Below are 12816 nucleotides of genomic sequence, written 5' to 3' on the forward strand. Positions count from 1 at the left end.
AAGTAGGAAAGTGAGAGAGACAAACTGAGAAGGGAAGAATGGGACCTGACCTTCACTGCCATCCTCCTGACTCCCCTGTGCCTCCACTCTGCATTTTATGAGCCCCAAAAGAATAGCCACTCTCCCCTAACCCTTCCTCCAACAGCCCCTGCATCCCTCATCTCCTGTCGCTTTTGCTGACTTATTTTCCCTTTGTTGTTTCTGTAACTAGTCCTCTGGATCTGAGGAGGCACTGGATGAGCTTCAAGGCACAGTCTCAGTCCTGAAGCCAAGGAGAAATCTAGGAAATGACCCCAGTCCCTCTCTCATCTAGCAATGAAACCTTGTAGGGGAAAGCTGTGTCCCCTAAGGCTCATAGTTAGCTTGTTCTCAACTAAATGCAGACTAGAAATAAAATTCTATAATGCTTTATACAAAGTTACTAAAGGAAATTCTCACTATGTCCTCTCTGCCACAGGAGACTCAGAAGAGTTTTGCCCACATGTGACATAACTGATGTCACCACTTCTTACCTGATAGAGGCTGAGCATTGGGTGTGGCAGTGCTCAAGAGGGAAATGACTGCTCCTTCTTATTTCTGGTCCTCCCAAGGCCCCTGGAGGATGCACCATTGGTGGACCATACTAGAGGAGGGATAGAGGGGATGGGGAAAGCTAGGAATTTCCCTGGTACCAGGACAGCCTTCTGGAGCCAAACAGCATTGCACTGTTTCACTGGAGCGAGACACCAACATTTGCAGTTTCAGAGACCAGCTAAAACTGGGTGCATTGGAAACGCTGGTGAGGTCATTACACAACAAAAAGAATGTGATGGAAGTTATAACCACACCTCAGGTTGAGTAATCCTCTAAGATTCTTGGCTTTTACTGGAAGTCCACATATCAGTATGTTTGGGTTACAATACTCCACACACCTTGGTTTGGTTTTTGTTTTTCTCTGTACTTCTGTGTTGTCATTCAAACCTCCATTACTGCTTAACGGGATAACTAAAACATCCTGAAGACTTTGTGAGTTTTGAACACATTTATTAGGAAACTTTCATTGATGCCAAATGTTTTGGTCTACCGATGTGCTGATGTACCACCATCTCCCACAGAGCACAGGATTCACAACCAATCTTGGGCAAAGTTTCTGCTGATTGCTTCTGAGCTTTAAATCCTTCTTTCAAAGTGGAAGACTGTGTCCTCCCCCAGCAGCTCGGTGTGGGTAGACCCGTGGTGCTAGCAGCACGCCTCCATTTGGAGAGCTTGGTCGATGCTCCTGGTGATGGAATCGCTGGCTAAGAAGCAGTTCAGTATTTTACAGGCCAGACAAGCCGCGGAGAAATAGCTGGAGGTATCATGCTGCTCTTGCTCGCGGTGGACACCGGAGGGAGCCGCAGCACAATGGCATGAGAACGCCCCTTTTTCCTCTTGCAGTCCAGGCACACTCTTCAAGAGATGTGGCTCTGCGTCTGCAGGCCTCCATCTGGCATGAAGTATCTCCTCTTAGCTCTCCTAATTGTCTACTGGATTCACAACTGTTTAATCGGTTTGCTTTTGGAGACAGAACAGAATCTGATTTTTTTTCCCCCATCCTTGCCCCATGACACTGACAAAGGTAGTTGGACAGCCCTCACAGCTAGGAGATATGAAAAATTAACACCCTTCTGCACCTTCCCTTCTCATTCACCCCGTTGCTGTCTTGTGATTTGTGGGCTGCTGTCCTCCATCACAGGGTATCCTGGGGACATCTACAGCTGATGACTCAAGATGAAGCACTCTTCCTTCTAAAAATTCGGGTATCAAGGCCACAGTATGGTGTGACGAACTGTGCTGCAGTAAAAGGCATGGGTGACTCATAAAGGAAACACATATTCCCTAAGTGCTGACTCCAGTGCCTGTAGGTGTTTACCTAAGATCAGAAGCAGTGACAGTGATTCAGCAAAAACTTATTTTCCTTGCCAGTTGGTACTGATCCCATTATGTTACCAGGGATGCTATAGTGATAGTAGCATGGATAAGACACAAAACTGGCCTTCCTAGAAATTAAAATCACCTGATGCATTTCACCCCAGAGACTTCTGTGTCTCAGCAGACGGGTGAGTGATCCTGAGGCATACTATTTGTATAGGTCTTAGACCAGCATTTAAACTCCTACTGATTTCTTTCCCTTTCCTTCTTTGTCTTCTTGGCCTTCACATATCCTCACGGTAACTGGGCATTAAGTTACATCTGACTGATAAGAAATTAATGAACTGATGTAAGATATGTGAATGTATCATGTCAATAATGCAGGACTACTAGTCATGTGAATTGGGGCTGAAATGAATTTTCTTGGGTCCCACACTGCTGATGGGCTCCACTAATACCTGAGGTCTGACATCATCCTGCAGTTGTTCTGCAGGTTTTGCTGAGGTCATCAGAGGGAAGGGACACGAGTTCAAGGCCTGATCCATCTATCCCCAATTTTTGGAGATTCACATCTGACTTTGTATCCAACCCACTGCAGAAGTGCAAACACTGCAAAGTGCAGCAGCCTGGACACAATTGGTCTCTTTTTGACTCATAGTCATGCTTTCTGTTGTCCCATCTACAGAAATAAGGAATTCTTCACCCCTCTATTTCCAAATCAACAAGGCAGTGCTTAGAGGGCATACAGTCTTGCAGTCACAAAATGCACTAAGATAGTCCATGAAACTCTGATTAATACCCACTCAGCTCCTTCAAATCAGTTCAGCACTGTGAAGAACTGACCACAAGAAGAGGAAATCAGTGAGCTCTTTGCTATTGGTTGGTGACAGCCACAAGCTTCAGGTCTTTCCTGGACAAGGTGGTTATGGTGAATTGCCAGAATTTTCCTTCTTCGTTTGCTGTGCTTTGGTGTTTCCTTTGCTGCTCTTTCTGTAGTTCTTACTATCATAAACATAGTTCCTTTCTGATCCTTTCTGATCCTTTGTACTGTCTCAGGGCCAATTTCTCCTGGCTGTTTCACCTGTTCCTCCATATTCCCCTTTCTTCAAGCAGCTGAGCTCAAATATGGCTTCTCTCACAGAACATTTTCCAAGACTGCTCTCTCAGGGGGACAGGTAACACTTTAAGCTTAACAAATATATAAATCCCTCATGTAAGCCCAGTATATGTGTCCATACAGAGTCTGGAGTACATAGAACACCATATTTAATTTAACTGGCGCAACTTTTCCATACAGACAAGGCTGCAGCCACAAGTAAAATGCCAGTAAAGACATGATAGATTCCCCCTCCCCTTCTCCCATCTCTTCTGGACAGCACAAACCCTGGAGCGAAGCCAGCAGGATTAACCCTCTTGTTGCAGCACAGTGATCAAGCACTGGAGCAGTAACCAGAGCTGGCTACAGAAGTCACTGCTGGGAAGCAGAGCTGTGTCTTACTCCTACACAGAGAGGTTCACTAGAGCCGGTCCAGCAGAGATGAAATCACAGTTGAGCTTTCCAAACAATACAGTATCTGTCTCATTTGAGGTCCAGTCTTTTGTACCATTTGTATTGTCTTTTAGTAGTCCTCTAAGGTGGAACAGATTTTAGTGGGTTTTTTTACCCTTACAATCTAAAACCAGGAGTGGTACCCCTCTAGCCCTCATCCCAAGAAAATCAGCTCCAAAAATCCAAAAATCACACACTGAAAGGGCTACTCCAATGTTGAGTGTTGCAGTGCTGACATGTACATCATTCTGAGATCCTCACACAGCTCCGTGAGTGCAGTAGTGGGGCTATGGGGAGTACTGGATTTTAAAATATGTGATGAAACTGGGGCAGCTCGCAGTGCCTGAATTGGACACACCCTTTCAATTAAAAGAGGCATCAGAGTGAGAGAGGTATACAGGTCCATGCTTACAGAGAGGTTTCATGTGCACATAGAGAGAGTGGGAGAAGAAATAGCAATTAAAAAGAAAATAAAGCAAAAGTATAGATATCATATTATATTAATTATATTGAAAAATAGAATACCTGTAAATTTTTAAACACCATTGAGGAAGGGGCAAAATTGGCAATTTTAAAAGCCATTTGCTTTAAATTCTTTAACATTTAGAAAAGATCTGTTGTCAAAACCTTTTCTCAAATTGGCCACATCCAAAATATACAAACTGTTGAAGTCCTTCTCAGTGTCAGCATTCACAGCACTCACCCCGCTTCTAATAGGGCATAATAAAGAAGAACAACAGTTGCACTGAGTAGAAGAAATGCAAATGAAGCTACCTGTTAGCAGACAAACTGATAAAAGTTCATATTGTGGGGAAAATTAGGAGGCACCATTTTCAGGTTTTTATGCCTCCATTTCCTATATCCCTCCATTTCACTGGGACTGTAAAGTCTGCCTTTTATCATCATTTATGTTTTGTTCTACAGTTGACATTAGAGAAATCTGAACAAAGATTTTGGGCATTACCGAAACTGCAGTGGTATAAATCACTGTCTCTCCTGTAGGTACTGCTGACTTCAACCAGATCACTTGAATTTTCTTCTGACCTTCCCCATGTATAGTGACTATTCTAACTCGACGGCAGACTGAAACTAAGGCAAGCAATGTTAACGAAAATCTGTCCTAATGTGATATGTATATGCATAAAGGGCCTGCACTGCTTTAGCTACCTCAGTTTGAAAGAGATGAAAACAGCAACCATTCTGTATCAACCTCAACAGCACCTTCACAAGACGCCTGTAAAAGAGCAACAATGTTGGTAGCTGAAAAACCTAATTGGATACTATTATAATAATTTCTTGCCTCTGTCCATCAATGCAGCTGCCCTGATATGTATCTTTTTATGAAAAAGGACTTCAACTGTTCAGCCATTATGCTCTCGATCTTAGAATAAAAAAAAAAACACATTGGAATTTTATTTGCATGCAGCTGTAAAGAATATTTGCATTCAAAACAAAGCCCACTGGCTTTGCCTGTTAAACTATCTAAATGTTATTTCATATCAACCAAACCTCCTTAGCAAGGCTCCTCTGGCTATTTATTGTATCCTCCTTGAGTTTTCTTGCCATGCTTGCCTTCTCAGGTTTCTCACCAATTTAATTCTTGGGTTTTTTTTGCTACGTTTTCCTTTTCCTGCACCTAGTCTTTTTTCTTCCCCTATTTCTGCATTTATTCCTATATTTCTGTATATGCCTTTTTCTTTCTTGATTTTTTTTTCTATTCCTCCCCTTAGTGCTCTTTCTCCCGGTTTTTCTATCTGAACAAGCTTTTCTGACTCTGGCATTCTCTCTGTCTCCTTGGTTTCCTTTCAGTTGCCCAGTCGCCCTCACTGGAATGTTGGCAGAAACATATTTTTCTTTGAAAACAAAGAGACTAAATAAGTAAATGGATAAATAAAATAGCTGGGAGCAGATGGGAGGTTTCAATTCTGGAATGGTCTGTATTCTGTGAGCTTTTCTCACTTCTTAGCAAAGGAGGAGATAGTTGCACTCCCTGCCCACCCACCCCCAGCCTCACAGGGAGCCAGGCTTCCCCCTCCCCTGGCGTGAGGACCTTGCTGGGAGTGATGGATTGCACTGCAGTGAGGGCTTGAAGCACTGCAGGGAGAGAAGGGGGAGGGATGGGGAAGGACGGGAGGGAGGGAAGAAGGGAGGAGACACGCTGGCAGCGTCAGGCCAGGAAGGATGTAGCCGGGCTGATGAGAAGAGACGGGGGGGGGCTGGAAAACGGGAATTGGGAGGGCATGGCGGGGGTGGGCGTGCGTTTCTGCAGGCAGCACGGCTCCGAGCAGATTGGTGAGCCCGGGAATGATGGAGACAAGGCAGTGTGGGCAAAGCTGTCACTGGGCAGCGGGGGAGACGGGCAGGGAAAAGGGAAAAGGGTTATGGAATGAGAAGAGGGATAAAAAGTCAGAGAAAGTAAGGCTTTGGCTGTACAGCAACGACAAAAGGACACAACTCTCGCAATCTAGATTTCCTTGGAGCTGTAACAGAGGAGGCAATGTTGATGTAGAACACTGAAAAGGTCAAACCAGACCATTCATTCAGCAAACGGTCATTCAGCAAATCGTACTGAAATGCGCTTTCATTGCATTCCAAAGGGTGGTAACAGCATGACCTTTGGGCAGTAGCGAGGTACATCTGTACCGCCGAAGCTACTGGCGATGGTGAGCTTGCAGCGTCTGGCTGCAGCAGCTTATTGCCCTGTGGATTTTGGCAAGGAGGACGCGCGTCCTTTAGCCTGGGCACTGTGAGGAATGCAGATGACCTCCCCACTGCAGCGTCTGGCTGCAGCAGCTTATTGCCCTGTGGATCTTGGCAAGGAGGACGCGCGTCCTTTAGCCTGGGCACTGTGAGGAATGCAGATGACCTCCCCACTGCACCAATTGCAAGTGCTGAAACATCACTTGTCATTGTTTGTTGACTTTCACGCTTCTCTTCTTCCTTATTTTAATATACATTTCTCCATCTGTTCCTTATTCATTGCCCAGATTTTTTTCTCCATTTCCATCCAGCCTCCTTTCTCCATTATTAACATCTTTTTTTTTTTTTCCCCTCAATTCTCCTCCAGCATTACCTTCCTCCCTTCCTTCCTTTCTCTCTGCCCTTTCGCGGACGTCCCCCTGCCCACCCCGAGGCGCAGCGCCGGGAAGGGGCTCGGCGGGCGCCCGGCGGCGGATGCTGGGGGCTCGGGGCTGGGGGAGGATGGGGAGCGGGGCGGGTCTGCTAGCAGCCCTGCGACAGGCCTGCAGGAGGCTGCCCCGCCCCTGCAACTTCGCAGAAAGACCCCTCCGCCTTCCATCCACTCGCTCCCCTCTGGATATAACTGGCTCTCCGCCCCCCATCGCACTGCACCAGCTGCGCTTTCCAGCTACGCTGACCTAGTTCTGGCCTCCCTGAGAGGCACCTCTGTCCCCCTCCTCCCTTAGCACCTCCCTTAGCACCTGGCCTTAGCACAGGAGGAGAGGGGAGGAAAGGCTCCCTCACACCGCAGGGAGCCTCCTAAGCACAGTTCCCATCATGGCGTCGGACCTTGCGAGAGGAGACCAGAACTGGAGATGCAGGAGCCCGCCCCTCAGTCACCTCTATCGGCTCAAGGCGGGCAAGGGGCGATGGGTGTGTAGGCACACCAGCAAGGTGGCGAGAGGGGGTATCAGAGTTAGATGAAGAAAAGATGAAGAAACAACTCCCCACGAATGAGAGAAGTCTTGGAAAAAAACCCAGATTGCCTGCTCTCATCAGATCTGGGCACAGAACTGCCGGACACAAGAGGATAACATCAACACGATGGGGATAAACTCCGAGACATTCAACCTGCTGCCTGAAGCTCTTTAGCTCGCGGGGCAGATGTTTATCAGACTTAATGCAGCAGAGTGCCTGCGAGGTATAGCCACCCTGTGGTTGCATCAGATCCTTCCCAACAGGCACTGAAATCTTAAGTCATCACTGCAACAGCATTCATCAAAAGACAATGGAGAAAGAGACAGAAAAGGGCAAAACAGGAGTCAAAAAGAGGTAAAGGAACAGGAAAGAAAACCAGACAGGCAGGAACTTTCTCAAGATGGTAAAGGAAAAGTGCAGACTGAGAAAAACAGCTGGAAAAGGGGCCAGGCAGATGACAAGGAGTGGCAGAAGGGAGATACAGAGAAAAGGAAGTATTTTCCTTTCAAATGACTGCTTCCATCGAAAGCACATTCATCCTTTTGTCCAGCTCCTCAGTACTGTTCCCTGTTTCCCTGCAGCAGAACAGCAACTTAGTTGGGGGAAATGCACTCCTGTCTTCTGGAACTGGGAGCTGCTGGTTATATACCAACCTTTGAAGCTTACCAGCTGCTATTCACCCATTCCTTTGTTTCTGCCTGTAACTCTGCCCGCCTGGGCTTCTTTGTGTCTCGCAGTTCTCAAACTGTTCCCAGAATAAGGATAACAGAAGCCTCTGACCTTCTCCAAAGTTACTTATTCAATTAGATGCATGCTCTCCTCCCTTATGTCCCCAAATGTTGTTGTCTGGCAGGAAAATTCTTGCAATGCTCCTCTGAGCCCCTTTCTTCTGTCAGGATTGTGCCGTGAGCCTGAGCCTCCTTTCAAATGCTGGGAACAAGGGGGTTCCCATTCCTTCTATTCCACCACCTGCACAGACCACTGTTATTTTGTCTCAGTATTTACAGCAAAATAATTATTTCCCCCGCAGCAGTCTGCTGGCTTCCTTCCCACCGCCTGGCATAGGAAACGGGCAGTCGCGCCCTCCCCCTCCCCGCGCGTTCGGCACTTGCCGCCTCTCCACTCCAGGACCAGCAGGGATGCAGGGCTCCCTGAACCGCCCTGCACGGGCAGCAGCACCCCCGCTTCCCCAGCCCTAGTGCCCCCCTCCCGGCCCCCCCGCCTCGGGGCACTCCAAAGCCCGTCCGGCGCTGCCGCCGGCGGGACGGCGGTGCTGTCAGCCGGCCTGGCGGCAGAGACCTCGCCGCCGGCGGGCGCAGCCGGGCTGCGGGTGGGGTTTATTCAGAGACAGCGGTGGGTCCGGTGGGATGAAGCACATGGAGCCAGGCACGTGTGACGGACTTACCTGCAAGCTGGGGTGTTGCATTCTGGAGGGCATGGTGCTGGGTCAAAATGTTTTTGGGACTCAGTCAGTGAAACCTGGAACCTTCTGCAGACCCCCTTAGCAGGGTGTCCTTTGTATTAGCAGTACTGTCTCCATTTTCTGCTATCTTACAGTAGTTTATTCAGAACAGCAATTAGTATAACAGGCAGAACCAATGAGAAACTGAGATTGTATGAAAATAAGGATTATTTTGCACCATTTGGCATAGTCCTCATTTTACATGGTATGAAACAAGAATGATACGGCCATTTCTTGTTGAAACACAGTCCAGAACTTGTCTCTCTCCATGGGACCATCTGTGTTCATATGTGAACCCAAGCATTCATGTGTGAACACAGGCATTTACCTTGCCTTATACATATTTTTTTATTATGCAGTCATCCAAGCAGGAAGCAAAAACATTGCTATGAGATTCAGCTGACCAAATGAGTAGCTACTGAAGACACAGAGAGCACACAGTCAGCACGCAGGGAAATGGGTATAAATAATTAGGCCTAGCAATATCTGCAGGTTGGATTTTCCACCATTTTTCCATCACAAGGTCACCAGAGACAGCATATGAAACTTTACAGTGTGAAAAACGGGATAATGTCCTGCGGACTTTGGCTTCAGGACTAAACAGCTGGTTTGCCGTTTTAGTGAACTCAGTGACAAAAGATATTTCATGGAATCAACCGTGAAATCAGATTTTGCATACATTAAGGCTTTGGACCAGTCCTTACATTATGCATTACAGAGTGCATGGGAAAAATCTCAAAAGAAAGGTGCCAGGAATCTTTAGTGTTCAGAGGCGTCCATTCCTTGCTGCTACTACAATTATATTTCTTCCCTAAAGGGTGAAGCTTGGTATTCTGGATCACTGACACACTCCCCAGTATTGTCCTTGCACTATTAAATAGTAGGAATTCTGTCCTGAGAATGAGATTTATGGGTAACAGGAAAGGCCTCACCTTTACTAGATAGAAAATAATAGAAAAAAGAGGTCTTGCCTAATTCTAGGGAAGTATAACATCTACATCCAACTCAGCTGCAGTGACAACTCTTCAAAAAAAAGCAATTCAAAAGCTTCTGGAGCAGTGGGCACATCCTGGGTGGGCATGTCTTGAGTAGTAAATTGACCCTTTCTCCTGCTCTACCTTTCCAAGAAATAGTAAAGGATTTTCAGGACTCCTTCCAAACTCAGGTTTCTAGATTATGGGAAATTGTTCTAGAGATATAGGTTATCCAACCTGTGACAAAGTACGACATACTACAACTCCAGTAACTCAACGAACAGCAATAAAAAGGATACAAGGCGACATTTTGCATGTGAGAGAGCTATGAAGGTAAATGGCAGTTGGTGGAATAAATTGTTACTGATAATCATAAGACCCAGCTGAAACATCTCAAATGGTTTCAGATCAAATATCTTACTGTTACCATGACGAGTGTTTTTCCTGTACTTGTAGAATGACTTCCTCTCAGATGTCTTATAACCAAAAGTGCGTTTGTACGGCCAAAAATCTACATTCCTGAATTTTCCAGCTGTGCAATTCTCCTCTTTTCACAAACTGCTAACGATGTTTAGCAGGAGAGGCACCTGCCTTACAACTTGGCTGCTTATTGAAATATAAAAGAAAAAATTCTGCTGTTGTTATGTTACTGTAGTTTTAGTTATATAAATACTAATGCAGACATTTTTCTTTCCTCTTTGCTTTATGCTGTCTTAAAAACAGCATACATGAATCCAGAAGAAATCTTAGTCTGAAATACACATACATGCTAGGCAATGGGCAGTGATTGCACAATCTTCAGCAGAGCAGTGATACCACAGTAGCTCTTTGTTAGCAAATTCCCTGTGTAAACAAGCCCCGTGCACCTCACAGCCTGAAAGTACAACTTTTGGAAGTGTGGACTTGGTGCACATTGGAACTCTATTCCAGAAGGCTTTAGCATGTAGTAATTCTGTTTAAAAAGATAATGTTTCATTACTGTCAAGATAACAGAAAAACTGTTTAGCATTTTGGTGTTATTTATTTATTTACTTACTAGTTTACCCTGCTGGTACTTGCCTATGATTGCCTCCTGCTCTCAAGTTATACTTTGAGTTGGCATTTAGGCAAGTGGTAGTGTATTTTTCCTTATACTGTTGTATAGTCAGACAGATGTCTTAGAGAGCAACCCAAGCAGACAGGCGAGCACTGAATGATGTCTCAGTAGCTGGGGATTTTGGCCTCTGACATCATCTGTGAGGTAGCTTTGCCTCTTAGGCATGAAGCAAATAGTTTTCAGAAGAGTACCTGAATCGTGCCTGAGGTTTGGGGAGTAGGACCCAGTTGTTTGCAGAACCAAATGAACAAACGTGTGTACCCTTCAGTGAAGTCAGTCCTAGAAATGCTCAATGATGTTTGTGTTATGAGTATTTTAACCGCCAGGTATAATTTTGCAGAAGATATACCAAAGGTGAAGCATATGACACTACAAACAGCATTGTGCAGTATGAATGAATAAACATCGCAGATGATTTTAGGGCATTCTCTCTTCCAATACATAGGTTACTCTTGTGGAAGTCAGTCCCATCGTGTCAGTTAAACATCATGGATACTGCATGAAAGGTTTGGATGGCTCAGCTTTATCCTGCAACTGCAGGTTGGAAAGCCTGTCTGGAATGGTCACATGTAGATGAACTGTGCTGGGGAGGCAAAGACTTTGTAAACTGTCTGTTGTTCAAGTGAGAGAATTAAGACGAGTAGGACAGAACCGCCACATGCTAAAGAGGCAGAAGAAAGCAGGTTGACAGGTAACCTTCATGGTATGACAGGTGTTCGGGGGTATCAGGATGACTAGGTGAGTATGTCCCATATTTGCAAAGCTGGGAGTGTAGCACAGGTTAGCGAGGAACACACATGTTGTTCCCCTGGTGTGCAGAGTGTATGTTTGCTGTGTCTAGAGGTTCTGAAGGTTGGTGAAGGAGAAACTCGCACAGGACAATGTGGAATATACAGCTGATATGAGACAGTGAATGAAAAGGGTGTGGTACAAAGGAAACTGAGTAGGTGTGCCACAGAAACTGATAAACAAGGTGTGTTGGTTGATGCAGGGGATGTGTCATATTTGTCTGCTGCCAACAGTTATTATTTTAGAGAAATGACAGCAGCGAGGGATGATGCAGCCCTGGCTGCACACTGGGTACACATGATGGTGTATGGTGGGTGGTGCGTAGGACATGTCACACATGACATAGGACAACGGGACATAGTCTCAAGCTGCAACAGGGGAAGTTTATGCTGGACATTAAGAGAATTTTTTCACAGAAAGGGTGATTAGATATTGGAATGGGCTGCCCAGTGAGGTGGTGGAGTCACCATTCCTGGAGATGTTTAAGGAAAGACTGGATGTGGCACTCCAGTGTAGTTGAAATGGTGGTGTTTGGACACAGGTTGGACTCGGTGATCTCAGAGGTCTGATTATGTGATTCTGTCACACCTCTAACTGAACACGAAGGATGAGGGTTCTGGGTTTGCATGCCACATGCCAACAGCAGCAGTGACGAGCGTGACAGACATCGTACATTTTGCTGACGGTGTGGCTGCTTGTACTGTGCTGGGGCTGGTCACCCGTGGCAGTGGGATGGTGCCTGCACCCCTGAGTGGGCAGTTGGGGTGGAAGGTGGGGACTGCAGGAGAAGCTGGGTCGGCACAGCAGGGCCTGGGCTGGGGTCTGCCATGGCAGTGGGGGCTGGACTGAATCCCCAGCTAGGGCAGAGGAGGAGAGTGGGAACAGGCAGGAGGAAGAGCATTAGGAAAAGCATTGCCAGTATGTCCAGGGAGGTGATCCTGTCCCTCTACTCAGCCTTGGTGAGGCCGCATCTGTAGGGCTGTGTCCAGTCTGGGCTCCTCAGTAAGGAGACATGGAACTCCTGGAACAGGTCCAGCAGATGGCAACGAGGATGACTGGGGAACTGAAGCATCTCTCTTACAAGGAAAGGCTGAGCGAGTTGGGCCTGTTCATCCTTGAGAAGAGATGACTCAGAGGGGACCTCATTAATGTGTGTAAGTGCCTGAAGGGAGGTGTGCCAAGAGGATGGATCCAGGCTCTTCTTGGTGGTGCCGAGCTGTAGGACAAGAGGAAATGGGCAGAAACTGATGCACAGAAGTTCCACCTGAGTATGAGGAAGAACTTTACCATAAGGGTGACCAAGCACTGGAACAGGTTGCCTAGAGAGGCTGTGGAGTCTCCCTCACTGGAGATATTCCAGAACCGTCTGACACAGTCCCGTGCCATGTGCTCTAGGATG

General features: G+C 46.5%; 1 protein-coding gene across 1 annotated transcript in view; it reads right to left on the reverse strand.

Annotated features, from left to right (window-relative positions):
* The window catches only part of MFAP5 (microfibril associated protein 5), a 14025-nt gene extending 13415 nt beyond the window's left edge, over positions 1-610 (reverse strand). The window contains 1 exon segment of the mRNA XM_008921125.4: positions 513-610. Within this exon segment, the coding sequence (XP_008919373.2) occupies positions 513-610 (98 nt within the window).
* Between the last annotated feature and the right edge of the window lie 12206 nt (positions 611-12816).

The sequence above is a fragment of the Manacus vitellinus genome, unplaced genomic scaffold, assembly GCF_001715985.3.
Source record: "Manacus vitellinus isolate BGI_N305 unplaced genomic scaffold, ASM171598v3 scaffold_83_pilon, whole genome shotgun sequence".
NCBI lineage: Eukaryota > Metazoa > Chordata > Aves > Passeriformes > Pipridae > Manacus > Manacus vitellinus.